The sequence below is a fragment of the Aspergillus fischeri genome, genomic scaffold (assembly GCF_000149645.3).
Source record: "Aspergillus fischeri NRRL 181 1099437636265 genomic scaffold, whole genome shotgun sequence".
NCBI classification, from domain to species: domain Eukaryota; kingdom Fungi; phylum Ascomycota; class Eurotiomycetes; order Eurotiales; family Aspergillaceae; genus Aspergillus; species Aspergillus fischeri.
Window position 1 is genome coordinate 751,172 of NW_001509761.1, and position 24,849 is coordinate 776,020.

Here is a 24,849-nt window from a genome sequence, read left to right on the forward strand (position 1 = left end):
TTAATGCTAGCGTTTGCTAGCAGGCTTGATAGCCAAACCTTTTGAGGTGGGGCGTGTCAATCTGAAAGGCGTAGCATTTCCAGTCTTAACGATTTCAATCTAGGTGCATATTGAAAGGGTGTTCGATCTATCTCTGTCTGCCTATTTATGATGAAAATCTAGTATTCCCTCGATAAAATATCCTCTCCCACAGATTTGTCCAGTGATCTCCAACGGCTGCATCCACCCAGGCAAAGGATTGAAGGAATGCCGAAAGCGTGGGCACAGAATCGACCGCCGCTTCCTCTCGAGATATTGAGACCATATATGAGACCAGACCCTCGAATTCAGGGGTGTTCTCGTCTAGCACACTAAGCATTACAGCCATGCACCAAACAAGCACGGGCCGTGAGACATTGCGCGCACGAAACCATTCAATTCGCGGTACAAGGGCACTGAGAATGGGGCAGTTCGAAGATGAGCTCGCAGAGTCCGCTCTCGTCTGGTAGAGAGAATAGGCGATGGTGGATGAGGTTCCTGCTGTCGCCTAGTAGATCTAGAACGACGTCGCCGCATTTAGTGTTTGTGTAGTGTTGGACGACGGCGGAGTATTCGCCTAGATGGATGAAGACCGCAGCTATATCCTGCTTCACTGGCGGCCAGATGAAAGAGAGTACCTGAAATCCGAAGCCCGGCGGCGTACTCAAGCCTGGCGAGAGAAGGATTGAACTAGTATCATAGTATCCGTGTGGTTGGAACAGCAGCCCGGGACGCTGCAGAGCCAACCGCCTCCCTGCTACAGTCATCATCGGATAGATTGGCTTGCGGATAACCTGGAAAGCGCCGAAAAGGTCAGACAGACTGAGCAGCCAAACCAGCCGAGCAGTCGCGATTTTTTCAATTCCACCCCATCGTTGGATTATCTCCTGCATTGTGTTCCAATGTAACGAATGATATATCCGGCCGCCATAAACATCTAAAGCCTGCAGGCTGATGAAAGGAGGAGTAAACAAGCTACGATCGCGAGCCATTGTCCCCTTGTGAAGTTCATGTACTGCCAGGTACAGAATACACATTATGACTCCGTCAAGGCAGGTTGTTGGAGAGGTGAGTTCAGATAGTTTAGCAACCTCCATGCGCAACGTCCGAAGGGCCAGCCCTCTGATTTCCATCCGTTCCTTGGAGTCTAAGATGGGATCTTCCGCACCATACGTGATGCGGAGCACATCCCGGTGGCAAGATGCTGCGTATAAGACAGCATATAATTGCATTTTGTCCTCCATCGGAAAAGCCCATGACCGGTACCCATTTCCAGTGTAGTCCACGGGCCGAAAATGCGGCCAGATTGTAGTCGCGGCAAAATCCAGCAGCTCGGTCACTTTTAGCTCAGCGGCGGTAGCATCCATAGGTAGAAAGGATTCGAGCGATATGCGCCGAGCAATGAAGGGTTGGGGTAATTCGTAGCTGGGCGTGGGACCCAACCGGAGACGGTTGCTGGAGCCGTCCGCATGTCAGGCAACAATTCAATTGGACAGGAGGGAGCCGAGGCCGTTGGTCGGTGTTCCTGGGATCATTGATCCATACAGGGAGCCGAGAGCCGTCAATCGTCAGCAAATCAGGATATAGTTTCTTCAAACCCTCTCCGGCTGCTATGGAGCCGCATGTGCATTGGTCTATGCTCTTGTCTTCCCGTCTTGAAGCTAACATTGAATCCAACTTGTTCGCCGCATCCTGCCATCTTTGCGATCGTCTCTGGGCGAGCGCCCGTCTCACGAGAGTTGACCGCAGACGGCTGGCTTCCTTCTTGAGGACGGGGGCCCCGACGAATATGAACTGTTGTTGGGAGGCGTCTGCTGACTGCTGAATCATCGCTACGGATGTAGCTGGTTTCACGCGGGTCTTGACGGGATGAGGTAAGGCCGATCTCAGAATCAGATCGGGGGATTGTGCGGTTATCCAGGTGGTCTGCGCAATTAGTCAACCCGCCAGTTAACTGGTTTCCAATACCAAGACCATCTATGCGTGTCCACTCAAGACTTAATCTGTTAGGATGCAACTGGATAAATGAAACAACTGTATCCCTATCTGCTTAGAGTCTGGCTAACCACTACCCCTACTATTAAGTCATCCACATGCTGGTTAAAAGAGTTACCTGGAAGAGCTTCACTAATGAAGTAGTGGAATATTACGCAACCTTGATACTAAATGAAGACTACAACTAAGAAATCCAGAAATATAATAATGAAGAATCTGAGAAGCGATTACTTAAGGGAAATATTCACAACTGATAGCTTTGATACGTGGGTATGGCTTTCTATTCTATGTTTTGCCGTCCCTTCAAACTATGGGTAGCTACCCAGACCCATAGATGTAGTCTTTTCTCGCCCCTCCAGCTTAATGATACTTGACTAGACTCAATGCTTAGATTGTTATCTCTCTTGATTGCAAAGTTCAATTGTTAACGAGGGTAAATAATACAAAAGCAGGAAATGTTTGTTTTAGATGACGTAATCAAAATGAAGCGGTGCAACATCTTTTTTCAATTTCTTTTTCTCTTTTCTTTCCCTTTCCTTTCCCTAGGAACCATCCAGCGTCTATTTCGCATCAATTATCAGACTAATAAGCTAGCATGACACTGAAATAGCCAAACAAGGTTCAGGTCCTACAGCTTGTTGCTTCAACGGACCCCTCAATCATTTCAACAATCACAAAAAGAATATGAAGCGCAAATCTGCTCCAAACTTATCCGATACAGGGGCAAAAAGGCCCCCCAGACAAGATCCAGTGTCCTGCGAATCTTGCCGGCGGAAGAAGCTCAAATGCAATCGTCAGCGACCATGCAGCAGCTGCGTTACTCGAAGGCTGTCCTGCAGCTATGGTATATCGCTGGAGAGGATTGAACCTGCGATAGTTGAAGTGGAAAATGCAAGCCACACTAACACTGCTCCATCAAGTCAAGGTATTAGAGGCCAGCCGAGGGAGGCTGGCGCCATCACTGCTCCTTCTATCACGGATCCTCGACCAACGCGAGCGACTAATGAATCGGTCAAAACAGCGGACTGGCTAGAAAACATCGTCATGTCAGATCGAGTTCCAACTGTAGTTTCGAGGCATCTGCAGGACGAAGTGAGCCAGTCTGAAGCCGCTCATGGCCAGTCAAGGGACAATGGAGATTCACGCCTCGGTGAAGTGGTCCCAGATTTCTTTCGGCATCGGTTGGCATCGAGTGAAAATCCGATGACGGTCGATCTTGTGTCTTACCTCCCAGAGATGTCGAAAACAATGGCATTATTCAGATACTATTGTCAATACATCGATTATCTGTATCATGTCATCATTCCGTCGCGTGTCGAGGATCAAGTCAATGGCATCTACCACTGCATCGACAAAGGCTTACCGGCCAATTTATCCCACTTAGCGCTATTGTTCAGCATCTTGGCCAGCTCTGTTTATTTCCAGCATTCCAACGGTCTGTCTACCTTTGCAGAGAGATGTAGCCGCGAATTCATTTTCTTAACCGGTGCCGCATTGATAAGGAGCAATTACATTGCATGTCCTACACTTGAGGGACTCCAGGCGTCGCTCATTGTCATGCACTTTCTGCCTAATCCAAGTTTCCACTCATCGGTCTGCTCTCTGTTTCTACACGGGACGATCATTGGTCAGGCAAAAAGTCTCATGCTGCATTGCATTGACTCGTCCCGCTGCCGAGAAGAAAGGGAAGCGAATGGATTCGACGCACATGAGCTTGAACTAAAGAGACGACTCTGGTGGGATATAGCGAGTTTTGATTGGTAAGCTTTCGCCATACGATGGGATAGAATCGGGCTAATTCTTTCTGCAGGCTGTTAGGTTTCTTGAGTGGTCCCCAGGAGTGGACATATTTGATTAACCCCCAGCTCATGAATGTCCGGGAACCATTGAATATCGATCATGAAGGAATCCAGGGCAGAGCGGTTGCCACGCCATCACCAATGTCGGAGCCAACCCAGATGTCGTACACTCTTCAGCGACTCAACCTGGCAGTCGTATGTCGCGAAATAGTGGACATGACGGCCTACGAACACATGCATGGAATCGACGTTGGCTACGACAAAATTCTCGAATTGGACCGCAAGCTACATCAAGCATATAACAGTCTTCCGGAATTCTATCGGCTCGATACTGTTTCCAGGCGTCGTTTTGCAGCCCTCTATCGTAGCCAGCCGACGATCGCATGGCAGAGGTGTCTTTTGCAGCAAGCTTATCATTCGCGTTTCTGCCGACTGCACCGTCTGTACTTTGTCCGGGGAGCGCGAGAACCCGCGTATTCGTATTCGCACGTAATCTGCCTCCAGTCTGCGCGTAAAGTGCTGGAAATCAAGAGAATCATGGACGAAGACGAACCAAAGTTCATGCCGCCAACATCTGCAGTCTGGTCTGTGATGCATCACGTTTTCATGGCTGCAGTGATTCTTCTGATGGATGTGTGCTTCAACTGGGATGACCTTCTGGCTGATAAAAGGAAGCAAGAGGTGCTTGATGCGTGTCGTATGCTCAGCAAGGCTCAACGAACATCGTCCTTGGTTAGCCAGGGTATCCAGGCCATGATGGACGTGCTGCAGAAGCACTGGAAAAGTGGCAAGCACTCCTCTGCCGATGGACAGCCTTCGAATTTACCATCATCGCCTGCCTTGGCTGCTACCGCTGTTGCAGAGCCAGCGCAAATCGTTTCTTATCAAGACTCGGCAAATGCGATTGATAAAAAAGATGATCCGTCCGCAGACCCCTGTCTTGTCATTGATCAACATGAGAGTCAAGAGCGGCCACTCGAAGATATATGGACGGAGATGCTTGACAGTGGCGGCGACCTGAATTTTGCAACACCAGACTGGACGGACTTGTTGACCGAATTGACAAATGCCACGCTGCCGTGTAGTTAACTGCTACCATGGATGCAGTTGTTCTATGCACGCGGACCATCGGACATCGTACCTGATTCCCTTTTGGGCGATGATGTATGTATTACGATCCAATCGCCGCCATCAGTTCAACGCAAAAAGTCGTAGGAAAGACAACTCAACCGCCCAGAGTCGTGAAAACAACAAGCGCGGTTAGGAGCATCTGAGAATGCCACAAGATTCGAACAACCTCCCCACCACCAAACGCTACATCACCACCCACAGCACCGAGGGCGAGTCGGTGTTCATCTCCCACTCTCAAATCCCAGAATACATCCCTTCGAAACCGATCAGCGATGATGGGGATATTGCTCTTCTCTACGCAACAGTATCCAATCCTGTTTCTGTGGACGACGAAACTGACGTCCAGGCTTACGATGAGTACCTTCATACCTCGCCTGGGCTGACGACTTCGCTTGGCACGGTCCTACGAACGATCGATCTGCGTCCGGGAAAGACGAGTCCCATGCACCGAACGGTGAGCGTTGACTACGGAGTGGTCCTGGAAGGCGAGGTCGATTTGATCCTGGATTCTGGACAGAGTCGGACAATGCGCCGTGGGGATGTGAGTATCCAGCGAGGGACGGCGCATTCGTATAGGAATCGGAGTGATACGGAGTGGTGTCGGATGTTGTTTGTCTTCTTGCCGATGCAGAAGTTGACCATTAAGGGTCGAGATTTGGACCAGGAAGTGTATGACGAGCACTATGATCATGAGAGTGGAAGTGAGGATGAATCGCAAGGGGGAAATGGGAATGGAAAGAGATCTTGAGATGATGTATGTCATATTTCAGATTCGTTTACTCCGTACTGTTCATAAACTCAAGTCGACTGCACCATACATTAAGTAGCGGAGATCCTATCCTACTCGACGCTGATATCCACCTTGTCCTTGTCTGCCAGCGAAAATCGTCAGTTAATCCCTTTTGTTAGAAATAACGGGGTATGGTGAACTGACAGAAAGCAACATGGTCCTTGATATTCTTCGCCTTGTCGTAGGGCTGGGCGTAGTACCACGCCACATTCGGAAATGTTTTATCTATTGCACGGAGCGGTCATTTTTCTAACGTACCCAAGGAGATATAACGATGCAAATGGTGATACCTCCGACGGTTACCGTGTAGTATGAAGCGTCTCCCTTCCAGGAGCAGTGAGTCGACAAGTCCGTTGGAGTGAAAAGCGACTTGTTTATAGCCGATGGTGGGAACTACAGTTATCACAGGTTAATACACATTGTCAGACAAGATTTACTACCTCCAGACTTTCATATTGATAATCAAAATTACTGGCGAAAGGACCTACATAGATATTGCCTTCGACTGTCTCCCAGTTGTCGGACTCGGCGAGAACGGTTCCATCGAGAGTTGCTCTGGCACGAGGCATATTGAGATGGTTTCAGATGATTAGTGAGGAAGCTTAAAATCTTTGAGTAGAAGATATGAAGATGATGGATTGACAAAGCGATAATCTGACGTGTATTCTCTGGAAATGATCGCAATAAAAGGAAGCAACAAGTGCGGGGAAACAACTGCAAGATGACAAATGATCAAAAATCCAGTAAGACACAAAACAGACAGATCAAACACAATTTAGCACTCACGGTCTCTCAGATAATCTATACTATCCATCTTCAAACCTATCTTTATAGGATGATCACTCATTCCTTCCCTTGCCGGGCGGAGGAGACGCACTCGACCTGGGACTAAGCTCATAGTCCGAATCGAAGTTGAATTTCTGGTCGTAGGGCCAGTCCAAGCGCAATTCGGGCTCGACATCATCACCCCAAACCACGTCCTGGCTGGCTTCTGGCCTCCAATCTGCCAGGTCAAAGCCTCCCACCTTCTCGAGCATCCTGTCGAGTTGTGAGATGACCTCGTTCAAACGGCCGATACAGAGGGGCTTCCTTGATCCCTCAAGAGGGTCACGACTCGAATTATGGTAGAATTTGCGATCGTCTGACAGCAACCGCAATCCTTCCACAATCCTCGACGGCTTAGTCTCTTTATTTGGAGGGGCCTCCATCAACACTTGCATATGAATGCGTATGTGATGATCGCATTCCTTATGGCAGATGACTTTACCATTCTTCTCAGCCTGTTTGAGCGGCGTTATGAGCTTTGACTGTACCAAAGAACTCATATCGCGCATCAGTTCGTGGCGTATTGCCAGGAGATCGTCTACTCAATTTGTTAGTTAACATGTCCAAGATGAGGAAAGCAAAAGATGATGGAAATGGTACCTACCGAACATGCTCTGGTCAATGAGTGTTCTAGACAAGTCAATATCCACCGCATTGCAGTCGACGATTATGGACCGAGTTGCCTTCTTGAATTGCTCTTTGAGGTTGAACACCCACATGATTCCCAGAAGGTAACCCGCAAGCTCTGTACTGTTGCATTGGTCAACGAACATCCTTACGTATTGGATCCAGGGGCGAGCCAGAGTACAAACAGCAGGGAACATGTCGAACATGTGCACATACTTGGCAATCTTGTGAAGCAGCTTCACATTAAGTTCATCCGGGATCCCTTGGAACTTCAAATGCGCAGCCTTCATGATGATCAGCATGGCATCCGGATCGAATCTCTCGAAGACCATTTCGCGCAATCCGTCCGGCCGGAGAGGAAGGGTCTCAAGCCACCTCCCACTCAAGCCTTTGAAGTAGATCGATTGGGATTTCAAGATGGTTGTTGAGACTCGCAACTCGACAGGCCGGTTTGCATGCTTCTTGTAAAGCAGAATGAGATCACCATCGGGAGCGATGTCATGGCGCTCTGGTTTGACCTGGTCAATCTCCATGGTGCTCCTGGTGGTTCAGTAAGTCGCTAGCTGTGAAGTTCTATTCAGTGCGCAATATGGTTGAATAAGAAGATATGATAGAAGAGATGAGATTGGGAAAGAGAAATGGTCGATGAGATCCATCTCGTCGCAGACTCCCATCTCCTTATATACCCTTCTACATAAAGAGCTTTTCTTATGTTTAAGACATCTCAATGGACATTATCAGATGTCTTGCTGGCAGTCCTTGCGTAGCAGAAGATGACAAGGATTGATCAGAGACAGCAATGAATAAGGGACATATATACAAAGTGATGTCTTAAGAGTGTCTTATGCAGGCAAAATGCAAAGAATGCTGAAGTCCCATAGTTCAGCCAAGTCCCTTGAGCTCTTTGTTAGTTGTTTTGGCAGTTTTGAATCTGCTGAGACACCACATTTTCATCGCTTCACTCGACCAGTAAAAGCAGAAAGTCATCATTGTAGAACTGGATTAAGATAAAGCAGATTGACCGAAGAGCTCTCAGTGATCAGTCGCTAATCCCCGGCCATTATTCTTTGAATGAGCGCTAAGGACTGTCCTTCCCCTTTGGGAAGCCTCGGTGTAATTTATAGGACTGTGATACTGTATCGTTACATATCTCCACTGCGGAAATGATCCCGCCTGACAGTCTTGGCCCCGCCATGAAGGCCTCCTCTGCCATTTTCTTTTTAAACCTTCTCTCCTGTCGCACTTCTCGATTTCTCAGAAAGAACTGCCTATAGACTCTCTGTGTATCAGAGACATTCTGACTTTGTGCCTGTCAGTCAGATACTCAGCCTCCCCGCTCATTTGCCCACGTCCTGCCCTCAACTTGGTACTTTACTCGGAAGACTCGGAATTTCCTTCTGGAACTTCTCTTGCAGCAGCGCAGATGGATCGCGACCAATTCAGGGCCGCTGCGCATGCAGCGATCGATGAAAGTGTGTGGCCTGCATTATGGTGTTCGATTCTGTGCTAAAAATTGCGTTTAATAGTCATCGACTACTTCGACGGTCTCCCCTCCCAGCGTGTTGTTCCGACCATTGAACCAGGTTATCTTCGCCCCTTGATTCCCGAGAACCCTCCGGAAGAACCAGAGCAATGGTCCCAGATCCAGGCAGATATTGAGACAAAAATCAAGCCGGGCCTGACTCACTGGCAATCTCCGAATTTCATGGCTTTCTTTCCGGCCGGTGTGACGTACCCCAGCATCTTAGGTGAGATGTATTCGGCCGCTTTCACCGCCCCCGCTTTCAACTGGCTCTGTTCCCCTGCATGTACCGAGTTGGAGACGATCGTAATGGATTGGATGGCCAAGGCATTGGGTCTTCCGGAATGCTTCTTGAGCAGCTCGGAAAACAAGGGAGGTGGTGTCATTCAAGTCACTGCTAGTGATGCAGTCGCGACGGTGATGATCGCTGCTCGGGAAAGGAGGGTGCGCGAACAAGCATTGGCCGAGGGTCTTAAGGACGGAACGGTCGAGTACGAGGACCGTGTGATGGAGCTGAGACCGAGGCTGGTGGCACTGGGTAGTAATCAGGCACATAGCAGCACCGCGAAAGGCGCACTGCTTGCTGGAACGAGATATCGCAGCGTCACTGCGCGGCTAGAGGACAATATGGAAATGACTGGACCACGGTTACGAGAGGTACTTGAGCAGTGCGATAAGGATGGGCTCACCCCTTATTACATCACGCTTGGCATGGGTACGACCAACACTTGCGCGTTGGATCGCTTTGCGGAAATCAAGGCTGTGTTGAAGGAGAAGCCGCATTGGCAGAGAATCTGGGTACATATCGACGCTGCCTATGCCGGTGCTGCGCTTGTTGCGGACGAGTGGCAGTATATCGCCAAGGACTTTGCGGAAGGTGTTGACAGTTTCAACATGAACATGCACAAGTGGTTGCTTGTCAACTTTGACGCAAGGTACTACCAAGTAGCTCGTTCAAATATTGATTGCTAACATGAATAGCTGCCTATATGTACGAAACCGCTTTGACCTCACAGACGCCCTCGATATTACTCCCGCCTACTTGCGCAACCCCTACTCCGAGACTGGCCGGGTCATCGACTACCGTAACTGGTCCATTTCTCTGGGTCGGCGATTCCGCGCGCTGAAGATTTGGTTTGTCATGCGCAGCTATGGCCTCAGCGGCATGAAAGCCTACATTCGCAAGACCATCGGACTCGGCAATATCTTTGCCGACCTGGTGCGCAGCCGATCGGATCTATTCGAGATCATCACCAAACCTGCATTCTGCTTGACTGTCTTCCGAGTCAAGAGCCCTAACCTTCAATCAAATGCCGAGTCCTCGGTGCCTCAGATTGACGACGCTTCAAATGCCATAACTAAGGAGGTCTACGAGCTCGTCAATTCGCGGGGAGAGATCTTCATCACCTCGTCTGTTATTGCAGGCGTATACGCCATCAGGGTGGTAAGCGCCAACCCTGCAGCCGAGGAGAAGTACCTCCGACGCGCGTTTGAGATTCTAGTTCAAACAACCGAAGAGGTGCTCCAGAAGCAGCAGTAATGGCCTGACTGTAGTCGCATCACGATCTAACGCCACCAGCAATGTACTACATATAGATCTTCATATATACAGTGGATATCCGACCTTTCATGATGTTGGTTACCTTGCATTAGAATGAATCCTACACAATTAATCTTCCCTACAAAGGACTAGCGTCCTTGGTCTTCCGCTTTGGTCGGAATCTCGGAACAGCTCCGAGCGCAATACCGAGCGACATCCGGTTCCCCGCATTGATCATTCAAAGGGCGCGATACGATAGATTCATCACGATTCACGGTAACGACAATACGTACGAGTCAGTTGACGCAAATACCATGTCTATGAAGCTGCCATCGTAAGAATACCCGACTTTTCGAAGCTCAACCTAACCGGAGAAATGTGGCTGATAAGTCCAGTCGAGTACTAGTGACAGGAGCCACTGGCTTCATCGGGGCCCATGTGGTGGACAGCCTGTTGGCTCGAGGCATTGCCGTGCGCGGGGCCACACGGTCGTTGTCCAAGGGCGAGCAGATGATAGCTGCTCGGCCGGAACACGCCTCCAAGCTCGAGTTTGTTCAAATCGAGGATTTTTCGAAACTGGGGGTGTTTGATAATGTCATGGAAGGAGTTGACGCGGTCATTCACGTTGCCAGTGTATGTCTATCGCCATGCCATTCCACACAAGACGATTAACCAATCGCTAGCCATTTACCTATAATACCACAAACAACGAGCAAGAGCTCATTCTCCCCGCCATCAATGGCGTCAAATCAATCCTAGCCGCTTCCGCCAAACCGGGAAGCACTGTCAAACGGGTGATACTGACATCCTCGTTCGCCTCCGTCATTGACATTTCCAAGAATCCCGGCCCAGATTTCACCTACACCGGCACCCATTGGAACCCAATCACTTACGAAGAAAGCGTCGACCCTGCCACCAGCGCGGTAATAGCATACCGAGGCTCCAAGAAGTTCGCCGAGCTCGAAGCCTGGAACTTTATGGAAAGAGAGGGGCCTCTTTTCGACCTCGTCACTCTCTGTCCTCCAATGGTGTTCGGGCCGATTGTACACCCCGTGGCTAGCATTGCGCAGCTGAATGAGTCCAACGCTGTTTTGTGGAGCGTTGCAGCCGGCGCTGATCCGCTACCTGCCGCGAGAGTTTCTGCCTGGATTGACGTGAGAGATCTCGCTGAAGCGCACGTTCAGGCATTATTGACACCGGAAGCCGGTGGGAAGAGATACATCCCTGCGTCCGGGGAGCCGTTTTGCTACGAATATGCGGCCGATATCATCAAGGAGAAGTTCCCGTGGGCGCGGGAAACAGTGACCACGAATTATGAGGCTGGGAAGAGGCCCGGGCCGACATACAAGCTGGACGGGGAAACAGTGACTAGGGAGCTGGGAGTGAAATACCGCAGCTTTGAGCAGACGGTCGAAGAGCTGGTTAGACAGGTGAAGGAGACGATCGCATAGGAGTATTCCCTTCCACGCACAAATAGGAGTTTTTTCAATTCTGTTCTCAGATATCTGCAATTGCATCAACCTCCACCTCGACCATCATATCCCCATTCACAAACCCATTCTGCACAACAATCATCGTCGCCACAGCACCAACCCCATTACCCTGCTGCTTCCCCAGCACCTCCCGGAACCCCTCACCGACAGCCATGCAATCCTCCGAGCGCGCAACGAACATCTTGACACGCACAATACTGCTCGCTCCCGCGCCCCCGAGTTCTTTAACCGCCTTGACACTTTCAGTCAAAGCGACGATGGTCTGCTGTTTTGCGTCGCCGGGGAATAAGATCCGGGGAGCGGAGGCGGGGGATTGAGGGTCTACGGCTGTGGTTCCCGCGACGAAAATCTGGTTGCCGTGGCGGACGGCGCGGTAGTAGCCGATTATGTCTTCGTAGGGGGAGGATGTTGCGTAGAATTGTTTCTTGCCGTCGGGAGAGGTGGTCACGGTGGAGGACATGGTGGTATGGTTGATTTAAATAGCAAAATCAAGTCGATTATCGACGTGATATGGTTTTTCCTAGTCTTTATAAAAGTTGTAGGGAGTTGCGTTCATGTTGCTGAAGAATGAGTCATAGGAAGCCGTCTTCACCTCTCACTAGCTTTGTGGCTTCAGACAGGCCAGAACATTGGTCGCATTCAGCATTAGTCGCTTGGGACATAAAAATCATTACATGAGTAAATTATAAACATGCTATACGAACGACTATAGTACACCGGGTATCCAACAACATCAATCCAATAACCCTAACATCAATTCATCTCTCCAAAAACCACTCAAAAACACTCCGAAACACCTCCTTCCCCCCATCCTCAATAATATCCCCATGACACGGAATAACACGGTCAAAATCCCAGTTGTATATCCTCCTCACCGACTCCGCAAACGACGCCCTATCCTGCTTCGACAAAACATACCACGCAAACCGCCGATGCCCCGTCGGCGGACTCGCCGTGGCCTGCAACAACGACATAAACGCTCGATTCAGCAGCCCAGCCGTCGGCGACTCCTCCGAGCGCGCATACTGCTCCTCACAGGGGAGATTGAACAGCAGATCCGCCTCGATGAGCGTCCGCGACGGTTTATGGCAGAGGATGATCTCGCGGTTGCCGTGGCCGTCCATGTACTCGACTTCAAAATCCGCGTGGAACTCGTCCGAGATGCTCAGCGAGTGTTTGCCGTCCTTGGTGAAGATGTGGTCGAAAGCGGGGTCGTCGGTGTAGGACTGTGAGGTTTGGCGTTTCTCGTAGAGGCCTTCTGGGGCGAGGATTTGGGCGTCGGGAAAGGCGCGCTTCCAGGTGGTGATGTGTAGATGGTGCTCGATGTCCGGGGCGATGATGTATTGGACTTTGCCGCCTTCGGAGGCGATGATCTGCTGGACTTCGGGGGTTAAGGCTACTGGGGAGATGATTGCGAGGGAGCCGGTGCGTAGTTTTACTGGGTTTTGTTAGTGTTGGGATTTGTAAGGGGTTAAATAGGTATGTTACCTAGTGTGCCTCTGCCTCCAAATTTCAAGAGCCCATATCGGGAGAAGGGGACGCTGAATGTGGTGATTTCTGGGGTGACTTTGCGGATCACCATGACCTTGGATGGGTCTCCGGGGAAAAGCTTTGATGACATTTTGAATTGCGGTGCGTGACCGATTGGAATAAAGAAGGATGTTTTTGCTTTTGTTGAAAGTTGTTGAAAGTTCTGTAGGAAACCTAATACTTATATACTAGATCGGGATGCCGAGGTAGCTATACAAGAGTCTGCAGAGTAGTAAGAGCGACGGTCTAGACCCGCAAGCAGATCGTAACAACTGCTGACGTCATTACCGTTGTTCTTTGATTTCTGGAATTTGTCATCAAGATATAACTAACAAACTAACTAGTTATCCACTGCCTATCACAGCACAGCATCCTATACATTATTTTAATACTGCCCATAATGCAATGAATATATACACCCATAATGCAATGAATATATACATAACTACTAACATAAATCTAATTCTAGGGTCCATTTCACATGTGCATCCTTCAGATTAGTAAAGCCAAAAAAGAAGAATAAAAGAAAGTTCTCATCTATAAATAGGTGGAAAACTTGCTGATGATTTATTATTAAAATTGTTAAGAACAGTTATGAAACTATGAATGATTATAGACCCTCGCAAACTTATAAAGAAGTAGTTTTGTTAGCAGGTGCAGCAGTATATAACTGCTTTCAGATCTATGATACAACCCATTAATTTATGAGGACATCAGCAAGATTAGTCACTACCCTATGCTATGTTTAGCACTAATGTGTCTCTGGCTGCACTTGGAGCAAGGTGTTTAAGGGCCATTGATAATGAATAACCAAAGGTATGTCACATCCATTTAGAATATAAATAGAGGCTACTTCGCCCTAGGTATTGTTAATCGCCCATCTCATTTCACATGCATCTTCAGTGATCTTACTTCGATCTACTGTCTTTGCTTATTTTCGCTTTTACACGGTTATCCTAACTTCAGACCACGTAGCGATCGCTGAGGCTGCAATTAACCACGAGCCAAGACACTTGAAAAGCAAGACCTAGCAAATTGGACACAAGTATAGAAACAGTCCACGTAGCCAGACCTGCTCAAGTTTGCTGTTATCCTCTGGACCTAGCGTGCAGCATTCTTGATAATGTAGACGTTCTGATTGACGTGATTTTCTCTTAAACAGCCTCAGCAGGTATCCCTGATGATGGGCGTTGGCGCGTCTGGGTTCCGCATTGTTGACTGAGCTAGAGTCTATTATTTCAATGATGGCCTCACAATCCGAAGCGAGCTTCAGATACTCCTGCGGCGCTTGGACAAGAATCGATTGTTGGAACTCCTGGAACTGGATAAGCCACGTTGGGGGTCTCTGGAGGCGCGCATGGAAATGAGCCAGCACATTCTCATAAAAACAGAGCAAGGCTACTTTGGATTAGCACCTCCAAGCGTCCAGATCGGAGACACCGTGGCCCTTCTTGCTGCATGCAGTCACCCCTGGTACCCTCGTCGCCAGGGTCAGCATTATACTATCATGGGCAAAGCTTGGGTACATGATTTGATGTACAGAAACGATTCCTTTTACCAAAGTGACAGTTTTCGGAAGAATTGTACCCAAATCGAATTGCGATAACCAACTTTCTAGACTATTTGCATTTGCTCAAGTCACTCTTCCATTGACACGACTATATCCCAAGCCCCTTCTTTCTATCAATATCCGCTGCTGGCTCTTTGCAATATCGTTCGTCATCATGGAGAAATCTGCATTCCCATCGAACAGCATGCAAGCCGCTTCACCGAATTCCCAAATCACTAATGCATTCTCGGGTCATTCATTCGCCGGGGCGACTTGGCCCTTTGGTAGGCCAACAACTCAGGCTAGGCTAGTTCGTTCAAGCTGATGCTTTGACAGGAATGGCCAAAGCAGTAGCAGATACCCTCAGAGAAAAACAGGCCGGATTTGCCTACGATACAAAATATGTCCCCGGTTTCTCCCACATGCACGACTCTGGGACCGGTGGTGTAAGTTGACATCGGCTACTGATGCTGTGCCATTGGTACACGACCTCGGCAAGGTCCATTAGATCAACGAGAATGACAAGACTAAGTGACTCGCTCGAAGCATTTTGAACGTAAGACCATATAGAGCGGAGTGGTTTGTCACGATCATCTTGGCATAGACACCGTTTTGTAATCAGATTGAGAAGTATCCTGGTCCTGCCTGAGGCGACGACCATGCAATATAGCTCGAGCAGATTGTCACCAGGCACATTGACCTAAGTCACCACTGGGGCAACTCGGATGTACTATGAATTGTCTACATGAGCCGTCTGGTCCCTGCGGTGACACTTCTGTCACTACCTCTGTAGCCAGCCAGCATCACGGCATCATCCATAATTCTAAAAGAACAACGCACACAAAGGTCAGGCCGTAGTAGATAAACATGTAACATCTCCACCAGGGGCTTGCTTCAAGATATCTCTGGATGCCTACTCTTCTGTCAACCTGTCAACGTCTGGCAAGACACCTACTCATCTGCCAAATTGCCAACCTGCAGTAAGACGCCTTAGTGAGCACTAGACGGCTTGCTCAGTGTTCCTGTTCCGTCCCGGTCTGCCTCCAGACTAGGTGTCTGGGAGCAGTTTTGTGTTTCTCCGCCCTGTAGGAGAGTCTTCGGGTCATGACCGCTTCGAGGATTTTTCCTATGGTGTTGACTATACGATCCGCGCCTGCTTCCACTAGCTGGGGTAGTATCCCAGATCAACTAATCGCATGAAAATAGTAGTGATAGCGACCGTTTAGACCCAGCATATCGGGGAGACTGGAAAGCTTAAACAGTCCTGATCTCATTGCCGTTGTTCCTTTTTGATTTTGGAATTTACCATTAAGGAAGATATATCCACTGCCTATCGCAGCACAGCATTCTGTGCAGTATTTTAATGGTGCCCGTAATGCAATGAATATATACATTTGGAGCCCATTTCACATGTGCATCCTTGAGACCACGAAGCCAAAAAAGAACGCAAAAGAAAGATTTTAATATATGAACAGGTTGAAAAATTGCTGAAGAATCATTATTAATAATATTAAACATAGAAATATAACTGGTAACGATTATTCTATAGATATTAGCAAACTAAAAAGGAGCAGTTTTATTAGCAGGTGCAGCAGTATACAACTGCTTTCCGTTCTTCTTGAAGCCAGTAATGACAGCCTGCCCTTCGGCACTGATCACCCACTCAGTGAATTTGTCAGCCATCTTCATGTTGCTCGCCTTCTTGCCGACGAGCATGTGTGCGGGATTAAGGAGAGGATCGGCAGGGTCGTCAGTGGCAGCCTTGTAGATGGTGGTCTTGTTGGCAAGTGCCTGGTCGATTGAGAGGTAGGTGCCGCGGTCGGTGATGGTGTATTCCTCAAGGAGGATAGCCGCAGTCAGGGCTTGAATGGGATACGCAATGTACTGATGATACCAGGTGGAGTACTTGGTTGCCCAAGGGACCTATGTCTTTGTCAGTCAAGGCATTCGATTGAGGTGAAATGGAGGACTGACTTGTCCAATCTCGATCCACAGCTGGGAGTCCTTGATGTTTGTTGCTGACTTGTCATAGCGGGTCAGGAAGCGAACGGGAGTGGTGACGTTGGCGACGTCGCCTGCCGATGCAACGGCGTAGATGTTGGAGAACATGGTTTTGATGTCGTCGGCCTTATTGAGTCCGGCTGGGTTGGAGGGTGGTCCAACTAGCAAAAAGTGGTCGCGCCAGGCGTACCATGCGGGGCTTTTGGCGACATCCTGCTTGATGGCGATCTCTTCAGCAGCGGGGGTATAGGTGATGCCAACATCGACAATGTCGTCCTTGAGATAGTTGATGGACTCGGTGGTGTCACTCTTGTACCAGGCGACTTCAAATGGAGCGGAGCCGTTCTTGACGCTGGACTGGATGAAGGCATCGGCGAGAGCTATGTATGACAAAGTCAGTGGGCTAGTCGTTGATAGACGAGGCGATTGAAGATGTACCCTTGATCAAGCCACTTTGGCCAGCTCCTCCATTGCCAATTCGGAGGTGAACGCTGCCCCCGGAGTATCCGCCAGTGTAGACCGCAGCAGGGTTAACAGCTAGACAAGAAGCTGCCAGGAAGGCCAGAGACAGTGCTGACTTGAGCATGATGATCCATCGAAGGATGACGGGGATGCGGATCAAAATGAACAGAAAGTCGAATGAATGACTGACGCAGAAATGAACCGGGACAGGGGACGCATGGCTCATTTATACTCTGCATTCAATGTCACGAGCCCTGCATTGTGTAACTTGTGGATCGGACAGCATCATCTGCGCCAACATGCCCCTGAAGGGAATGGAACAGACGCACGACCGTGAAGTCTCCATTGCACTTATCCCAAAAGCACGGGGTGTGGGCGAACTATAGGCTACCGGACGGACTCCCGATCTCAAGCATTGCTAGTTTGGGGAAGCCATTGTCGATCCTCAAGCACTGATGCCCATGGCTCATAGGGTGCAATCTTGTTACCGAGTAGACTGCATTACCAGCAGGCTCTTCGAGGGGCTAGAGCTGGAGACGTAATGCATGATACCTCTGATATTTTCTTTTTCCATGCCGTCGCTATGCCGAAATGGGCGACAGAAGGAAAAGACCTGTCAAAAGCCTTGCTCTAGCCAATCAGTCCTTTCTGAAAAACGCCCCTTTCTGAGGATGCGTTGTCAACTGTGCATTATTGCAGTTGAAAATACGTAGTTGTTTGTGGTTGGACTTGGACCCTTCAGATTCCAGCTGAGCTGTGTAGCTATTGCTGCCGATCAATGTCCGATCTCCACGTAGTTTGATAAGATCGTCCGAATATCCCAGCACTTGTTTGCATGCAGGTAACTCACTGCGGATATTAAAGAGTGCTTGGGCTATGATAGTATAGATTATGTACGATTCCGCTCGAGGGTTAACCAGACTTGATAATGATACAGAAGCAAATATAACTAAAAATTCAGTGCTTTGTTCACCATGACCTCCAAACACCCCTTATGGCATCTTAATATCTGTCCACGGACTGTGTTAATCTGCGACTTTTACCAGACTCGGAGAATATTGCTCCTATTGCTAACTTGCCAGCTACTATTTAATCAAAACCTAAATCGAGAGATCTCATAAAATTACCTCCAAGACTGATTCAGGTTATTTCCATTCATACCATCTCCATATCCCTTTTCCTGACTTATAATCCACAGCAGCCACACCTTGTAGTAGCTGTCCCATAATCATTATTTACCTTGCCACAGACAGCAGCAACGAACACGCCGACTAAGTGGCAACACCATGGCAACCAGTCTTACACTATATCTCTTTGTGGTAATAACAGCGACTGCATAGATAGCAACAAACTCATGGCTTGCAACAGAAACGGAGGACTGGTAAAGCATAGTGCAAAGAGTCGATACTGAATTCTATGGTAATCATGCATTAATCGCTGTCCAGCGTAAACATCTAACTCCTACAGAGCAAATCATGCCGTATTCGCGCCTAAAGTCTATCCAGCGACACGCTATCAACATGTCCAAACGGGTATCCAGTCCCAGATTGACCACAGACTGGAAATATGCGCCAGAATCCATGTTTCCTAACGCATTAAATAAACCCAGATTCAGCGACAGCCGCTATTGAAAAGAAGAAACCGGAAATTAGCGACAATCAGGAGCCGAGCGGTATACCCAACCGGCCCGCCAATATACTACCGGGCAAATGTTTTGAAAGCCCCGTTGTTCCCGTGGGTGAAATCATATATCTTGGTTGGATGCAAGACTAGAGTATGACCATCGAAATAGGCTTCAATCACTCGCGCCTGTATCCCCATGAGCGAGATAATTAAGATCTGTAACATGTGCGGGTATCGGACAGTGAAACGTTGGGCCATGAACAAGAATGATGAGACCATTTGATGAATGAACCGTTCCTTTCAAATCTGCGTAAGCATAATTCGGAACATCGGGAGCAACTCGTCTAAGAGTTGCGGAATCCGTCGCGCCCAGGTTATTTTACATGGTGGCCTTGACGTGTGGATAGGTAGAGCCGTTCTATCTGCGGTATGATAGCACCCGACTCGGGATGATCATCCCAAATAAACCTTTGAGTGTAGTCTCCGACACTAAGTGCACGTTAACTGGAGAACAGGTTCAGAGTACGCGGTGGGTTGCTTACCATTTCGGAGTCCAAGGGACCCTCCCCTCCTTGGCGGTTTACTTGCAGTAAGAGATGTAATTCAAAAGGTATATATCATCACATATGCGCGATTTACGGGACGAGTGAAGGAATCTTCTGTTTCGCCGTCTAGGCTGTTGGAAGCACCCCTAGCGCATCCCCCTCGGGATCCGGAATTAAGTGACCTGGGTAGGGAGCGAAGGAAGATGTCTCCCGAGGCGATGTTTCGTTGAATGTCATGGGATCAATGCAACTATTCAGGATTTGTAGCTGCTGTAGGTCAAATTCATCAACTCCAAGGTCTTTAATGCTCAGCGCCACGTTCCTCAATGCCTTGAACATCTCGCTGCGGGAGAGAGATTCTCCAATCTCGGACGTGGTGGAGCAGGCGTGCAACCGAAAAGAGGGTCTGGGTAACTAAAGGGAACTTCATTTGATCAGAATGGATCAATCTTTGCTTAGAAACGGCGACATAATCCGATCAAGTCGATGGGGCTCACATGAAATATTTGGGACCTTTTTTCTAGCTGTACCCTTTGTACATAAGCCAATCCCAGGGGTAATAATATCATAGCACATAGCAACCACAGCTTTTTCGGCCATCGCCACTCATGACCATAGCTAATGGATTTGGAGGTATGTCGTACAGCCGATTCTATTCGCTCCTAGCCCTAGCATCATCCCTGCTAAGTGCTATGTTGGCCTGTGCTAGTTACCGGCTTATTGTCTGAACTTGGTCTACGGCGACGGCTCGGCCGAAACTTTTCAATGGAAATAGGAGATCCTAAACTATATATACTTACACTAAGCCAGAGATGAAAGCTAGCTACGTCCAGTGCTATTTTAATCGAGTCCTTCATCGGTCTTTGGTGATAGCTTGAGCTATTGCATAAGCCAAGGCGCGGGGGATGCTTGGCAGTAGGAGGGGAGAAGGTAAGCTCATTGATAATTATTATTGTTGGGACTTCACGGTGACTGAATGTTGGTCATTTGAATGGGCAATGGATTTGTGAGAGCAGTTCTATTGTCCATGGAGCGATAGGCTTCCATGCACAACGTCTAATAAGCAAGGGGCAGGATTCAGGAATGCTGTCAAGACCTGCTCAGGATGGACTGGATAGAGGTTCAATTGCCACGCTTCTGACTAGCAAATCAGCTCAAGGAGCTGCATATTATTAATATCGTGGCTGGAAGAGGACATTAGACTATAACGCTAAGGATTAACGCGAAAGGGACCTTGTCTTTTCCCACCAATCCGCTGGGATACAATTGTGACGAATGCACATCAAGTGCATTGGGTGACTCTTGGCTCTGATAGTTGCATCTGCGCACATTCCTGACCGATCATACGGTCGCAGTACAGAGTACCTATCTGCGAAGTCAACGCAGCCTCCAAACTACGGTGGAAGGTGCCTTATGCAAGTACCTTTGACCTTGATTGACCAGGATCTCTAAAAATAGACGAGCACAAGCATCGCTTTGCCTCAGCACGGGACTGATCGCATATGCGTGCTGTTTGTTTGGAGTCCAACAAGGACCGCAGTGTGCATCCAATGATCGTCTCTGCTTTATCACTCGTTGATTCCGAGGTGAAATCATAAATCCAGGAACCGATTATGCCGAGGAATATCCGAAAGGATCGTACAACAGCAAAGCATACTCCGCAGTTTGCTGCGATAAAGTTGGAATGAGAGAGATGGAAATCGCGATATGAAATTGCCCGGCGCAGCAACGTCATAACCGGCGACTGGACGGTGAGTGGATACGGAGCAAAGTGGAATGATTGTCGGGTGTGAGACCTGCCAAGGTGAAGCCATCGACATCCGAACAAATAAAGGTGATTGTCGAAGTGGGGATGTTGACGCTGGTCGCTTCTCCCCGGAGTGTCCAGACCGATGCTATTACAAAATATTACCAAGCATCGCGGCCTCGACCACTTCCTTAGTGAAAATGAATGTCAGCAGAATACACATCACATACTCTGGGCCTGTCAATTGAGCTGGTGATCATTTTCTTCACAAGCGAAATGACCATTCCCGCCAAGAATGGATCTGCTGCTGCCCGCACCTTCCATTGGAGGATGCACTGTTTGTTTGCGACTGACTAAATGGGGGAATCTGACTCGTTCTCGCCGACTGCTTCTTCTTTGTGACAAACCAAGTGTCAGGACTCAGGAACTAGTGGATAGTTGAAGGAGCATCACATCTCCATCAGGCCGTTGGGTCTCCACTGCATCACGTACCTTGCTGCACTTACTACGGAGTAGACCGTTTGACTTGCATAATATCATATCCGCAATATTGATTCGTCTGCTTCCTTGCTTAGTGGTTCTTGGTATTGTTGCATCCCATGTGGTGATCGGCGCCCCCCTGCTGATACTGAGAAGCAGTGGGTTCGACGGATATATAAACAGGACTCTTGCCCCTCTCCCATCCTTCCGATCCCTCTGATGATCAAGCACAACGCCCAATTGGACGCGCTTTCTTCCCAATCTGTCACCGCATAACGGAGACTCGTCAAGAATGCGTCTCACGTTTATCCCCGGCCTCATTGGCGTCGCCAATGCGGTATGTCCCTATATGACCGGCGAGCTCAACCGTCGTGATGAGGTATCCGATGGCGACGCTGCCGCAGCCACAGAGGAATTCTTGTCCCAGTATTACCTCAGCGATAATGATACCTTCATGACGTCCGACGTAGGCGGCCCTATCGAAGATCAGAATAGTCTCAGTGCCGGAGAGCGTGGTCCCACCCTGCTCGAAGATTTCATTTTCCGTCAAAAGATACAGCGCTTCGACCATGAACGTGTATGAGACCGAGATCCTTATCGCTTTTCCTATATGAACAGGATTATCTGACCGGGTATGTAGGTCCCCGAGCGTGCGGTCCATGCCCGTGGTGCCGGCGCCCATGGAGTCTTCACTTCATATGGCGACTTCTCGAACATCACTGCGGCTTCTTTCCTGGCCAAGGAAGGCAAGCAAACTCCTGTATTTGTCCGTTTCTCGACGGTCGCAGGAAGCAGGGGCAGTTCGGATCTGGCCCGCGATGTTCACGGTTTCGCCACCCGTTTCTATACCGACGAGGGCAATTTCGGTACGTTAGTCAATTCGCACAATTGACATCGTCTTGCTAACCGTTATAGATATCGTTGGAAACAATATCCCTGTATTCTTCATTCAGGATGCTATCCTCTTCCCCGATCTGATCCACGCGGTCAAGCCCAGAGGTGACAATGAGATCCCTCAGGCTGCCTCCGCTCATGACTCGGCCTGGGACTTCTTCAGCCAGCAGCCAAGCACGATGCACACGCTGCTCTGGGCTATGTCTGGGCATGGAATTCCTCGTTCTTTCCGACATGTTGATGGATTCGGTGTACATACCTTCCGATTCGTGACAGATGACGGTGCATCCAAGCTCGTCAAATTTCACTGGAAGTCTTTGCAGGGCAAGGCCAGCATGGTCTGGGAAGAGGCCCAGCAGACCTCTGGCAAGAATCCCGACTTTATGCGTCAGGATCTGCACGACGCAATTGAGGCTGGACGCTATCCTGAGTGGGAGGTAAGTCGTCTTCCGTCTTCCTCCTTTCCCAGTGGTCTGGTAAACATCAGAAAGAGCAACAAGGAGCTAATTTCAAATTCAATCAGTTCGGCGTTCAAATCATGGATGAGGAGGACCAACTGCGGTTTGGTTTCGACCTCTTGGACCCCACCAAAATCGTGCCAGAGGAATTCGTGCCCATCACCAAGTTGGGCAAGATGCAACTGAACCGCAACCCTCGCAACTATTTCGCTGAGACCGAACAAGTTATGGTATGGTGCCATCAGGAAGCCGATACAGAATGAATTTGTAACCTGATTGCAAATAGTTCCAACCTGGTCACATTGTCCGCGGTGTTGACTTCACTGAAGACCCTCTCCTGCAAGGCCGTCTGTTTTCGTACCTGGACACTCAGCTGAACCGTCACGGTGGCCCCAACTTTGAACAACTCCCCATTAACCAGCCTCGCGTTCCCGTCCACAACAACAACCGCGATGGAGCAGGTGAGACTTTTAATAACTTTAATGTCAGTGCTTCCATTAATCTTTCCATTTTCTGCAGGCCAAATGTTCATTCCCCTCAACCCTCACGCGTACTCGCCCAAGACCCCCGTCAATGGTTCCCCCAAACAAGCCAACCAGACCGTCGGCGATGGCTTCTTCACAGCTCCTGGCCGTACCACCAGCGGCAAACTTGTCCGTGCGGTCAGCCCAAGCTTTGAGGATGTCTGGTCTCAGCCGCGGCTCTTCTACAATTCTCTGGTTCCTGCCGAGAAGCAGTTCGTCATTGACGCCATCCGCTTCGAAAACGCAAACGTTAAATCTCCCGTCGTGAAAAACAACGTCATCATTCAATTGAACCGCATCGATAACGACCTTGCACGACGCGTTGCGCGCGCTATTGGTGTCGCCGAACCTGAGCCCGACCAGACCTTCTATCACAACAACAAGACCGCCAATGTCGGCACGTTTGGAACCAAGCTGAAGAAGCTTGATGGCCTCAAGGTCGGCGTCCTGGGTTCTGTCCAGCACCCAGGCTCGGTTGAGGGAGCTTCCACCCTCCGCGACCGCCTGAAGGACGACGGTGTCGATGTGGTTGTTGTCGCAGAACGTCTGGCCGACGGTGTTGACCAGACCTACTCTGCTTCAGATGCAATCCAATTTGACGCTGTGGTTGTTGCCGCCGGTGCAGAGAGTCTCTTCGCGACATCCTCGTTTACCGGCGGGTCGGCCAACTCAACTAGTGGTGCAAGCTCTCTGTACCCCACCGGTCGGCCCCTGCAGATTCTTATTGACGGATTCCGGTTCGGCAAGACAGTTGGGGCGCTGGGAAGCGGCACAGCTGCACTCCGCAACGCGGGGATTGCTACGTCTCGGGACGGCGTGTATGTGGCTCAGTCGGTCACTGATGACTTTGCCAATGGTATTAAGGAGGGCCTTAGAACTTTTAAGTTTTTGGACCGGTTTCCCGTGGATCACTAGGGGCTGGTAGGAGAAAGGTGGAAATGAGACTAAAGCCTGACTCATTCTAATGACTTTCACTCGGTGACTCGAGAGTTGCTGCTTCTCTGTCTATATTGTGCTCTGTACTACTGTAGTACTATTCGTACAAATATTCATCGATTTAAATCCGTTTTCTTGTAAAGCTCTCACTTCCCTCATTAGCTAATACCATTCACCTGAGCTAATGCCTGAGGCCCAGATGACTGGCACCTGACTGACGGGCTAAAGCCGGATATTTGTGCGGGGTGGCCAGAACTCTCCAGAAACTCTCTTGGTTTCTTTGGTTACTACGGAGTACTCTATACACATGCACCCCAAGAGCGGATGATGAAAGAGGCTGCTGACCCCTGTTTTCGTCGT

General features: G+C 49.2%; 12 protein-coding genes across 12 annotated transcripts, besides 1 other annotated feature; 6 read left to right on the forward strand and 6 right to left on the reverse strand.

Annotated features, from left to right (window-relative positions):
• Nucleotides 1-413: 413 nt before the first annotated feature.
• Nucleotides 414-1,848, reverse strand: NFIA_003320 (uncharacterized protein; the record flags this gene model as incomplete). Its single annotated transcript, XM_001258873.1, has 2 exons — nucleotides 414-1,473; nucleotides 1,685-1,848. 2 exons carry the CDS (start codon nucleotides 1,846-1,848, stop codon nucleotides 414-416), a joined length of 1,224 nt encoding a protein of 407 aa, XP_001258874.1.
• Nucleotides 1,849-2,697: 849 nt separating this feature from the next.
• NFIA_003330 (Zn(II)2Cys6 transcription factor) lies at nucleotides 2,698-4,901 on the forward strand (the record flags this gene model as incomplete). The annotated part of the gene is made up of 2 exons (XM_001258874.1): nucleotides 2,698-3,773; nucleotides 3,824-4,901. The coding sequence occupies 2 exons, from the start codon at nucleotides 2,698-2,700 to the stop codon at nucleotides 4,899-4,901; spliced, it is 2,154 nt and encodes a 717-aa protein (XP_001258875.1).
• A 187-nt stretch (nucleotides 4,902-5,088) lies between these two features.
• On the forward strand, nucleotides 5,089-5,691 carry NFIA_003340 (cupin domain-containing protein; the record flags this gene model as incomplete). The annotated part of the gene is made up of 1 exon (XM_001258875.1): nucleotides 5,089-5,691. The coding sequence occupies one exon, from the start codon at nucleotides 5,089-5,091 to the stop codon at nucleotides 5,689-5,691; it is 603 nt and encodes a 200-aa protein (XP_001258876.1).
• A 92-nt stretch (nucleotides 5,692-5,783) lies between these two features.
• Nucleotides 5,784-6,302, reverse strand: NFIA_003350 (DUF427 domain-containing protein; the record flags this gene model as incomplete). The annotated part of the gene is made up of 4 exons (XM_001258876.1): nucleotides 5,784-5,815; nucleotides 5,878-5,958; nucleotides 6,024-6,126; nucleotides 6,222-6,302. 4 exons carry the CDS (start codon nucleotides 6,300-6,302, stop codon nucleotides 5,784-5,786), a joined length of 297 nt encoding a protein of 98 aa, XP_001258877.1.
• A 270-nt stretch (nucleotides 6,303-6,572) lies between these two features.
• NFIA_003360 (uncharacterized protein) lies at nucleotides 6,573-7,718 on the reverse strand (the record flags this gene model as incomplete). Its single annotated transcript, XM_001258877.1, has 2 exons — nucleotides 6,573-7,096; nucleotides 7,163-7,718. The coding sequence occupies 2 exons, from the start codon at nucleotides 7,716-7,718 to the stop codon at nucleotides 6,573-6,575; spliced, it is 1,080 nt and encodes a 359-aa protein (XP_001258878.1).
• Nucleotides 7,719-8,608: 890 nt separating this feature from the next.
• Nucleotides 8,609-10,247, forward strand: NFIA_003370 (putative aromatic-L-amino-acid decarboxylase; the record flags this gene model as incomplete). Its single annotated transcript, XM_001258878.1, has 3 exons — nucleotides 8,609-8,657; nucleotides 8,712-9,642; nucleotides 9,689-10,247. The coding sequence occupies 3 exons, from the start codon at nucleotides 8,609-8,611 to the stop codon at nucleotides 10,245-10,247; spliced, it is 1,539 nt and encodes a 512-aa protein (XP_001258879.1).
• A 314-nt stretch (nucleotides 10,248-10,561) lies between these two features.
• NFIA_003380 (SDR family oxidoreductase) lies at nucleotides 10,562-11,698 on the forward strand (the record flags this gene model as incomplete). The annotated part of the gene is made up of 3 exons (XM_001258879.1): nucleotides 10,562-10,581; nucleotides 10,643-10,880; nucleotides 10,931-11,698. The coding sequence occupies 3 exons, from the start codon at nucleotides 10,562-10,564 to the stop codon at nucleotides 11,696-11,698; spliced, it is 1,026 nt and encodes a 341-aa protein (XP_001258880.1).
• Nucleotides 11,699-11,744: 46 nt separating this feature from the next.
• NFIA_003390 (YjgH family protein) lies at nucleotides 11,745-12,200 on the reverse strand (the record flags this gene model as incomplete). The annotated part of the gene is made up of 1 exon (XM_001258880.1): nucleotides 11,745-12,200. The coding sequence occupies one exon, from the start codon at nucleotides 12,198-12,200 to the stop codon at nucleotides 11,745-11,747; it is 456 nt and encodes a 151-aa protein (XP_001258881.1).
• A 298-nt stretch (nucleotides 12,201-12,498) lies between these two features.
• Nucleotides 12,499-13,361, reverse strand: NFIA_003400 (uncharacterized protein; the record flags this gene model as incomplete). Its single annotated transcript, XM_001258881.1, has 2 exons — nucleotides 12,499-13,178; nucleotides 13,229-13,361. 2 exons carry the CDS (start codon nucleotides 13,359-13,361, stop codon nucleotides 12,499-12,501), a joined length of 813 nt encoding a protein of 270 aa, XP_001258882.1.
• Nucleotides 13,362-13,664: 303 nt separating this feature from the next.
• Nucleotides 13,665-13,711: a microsatellite.
• A 1,283-nt stretch (nucleotides 13,712-14,994) lies between these two features.
• On the forward strand, nucleotides 14,995-15,327 carry NFIA_003410 (uncharacterized protein; the record flags this gene model as incomplete). The annotated part of the gene is made up of 3 exons (XM_001258882.1): nucleotides 14,995-15,103; nucleotides 15,156-15,265; nucleotides 15,319-15,327. The coding sequence occupies 3 exons, from the start codon at nucleotides 14,995-14,997 to the stop codon at nucleotides 15,325-15,327; spliced, it is 228 nt and encodes a 75-aa protein (XP_001258883.1).
• A 1,052-nt stretch (nucleotides 15,328-16,379) lies between these two features.
• Nucleotides 16,380-17,508, reverse strand: NFIA_003420 (uncharacterized protein; the record flags this gene model as incomplete). Its single annotated transcript, XM_001258883.1, has 3 exons — nucleotides 16,380-16,742; nucleotides 16,794-17,200; nucleotides 17,259-17,508. 3 exons carry the CDS (start codon nucleotides 17,506-17,508, stop codon nucleotides 16,380-16,382), a joined length of 1,020 nt encoding a protein of 339 aa, XP_001258884.1.
• A 4,461-nt stretch (nucleotides 17,509-21,969) lies between these two features.
• cat1 (catalase catB) lies at nucleotides 21,970-24,468 on the forward strand (the record flags this gene model as incomplete). Its single annotated transcript, XM_001258884.1, has 6 exons — nucleotides 21,970-22,254; nucleotides 22,318-22,543; nucleotides 22,593-23,008; nucleotides 23,095-23,259; nucleotides 23,316-23,490; nucleotides 23,549-24,468. The coding sequence occupies 6 exons, from the start codon at nucleotides 21,970-21,972 to the stop codon at nucleotides 24,466-24,468; spliced, it is 2,187 nt and encodes a 728-aa protein (XP_001258885.1).
• Nucleotides 24,469-24,849: the final 381 nt, after the last annotated feature.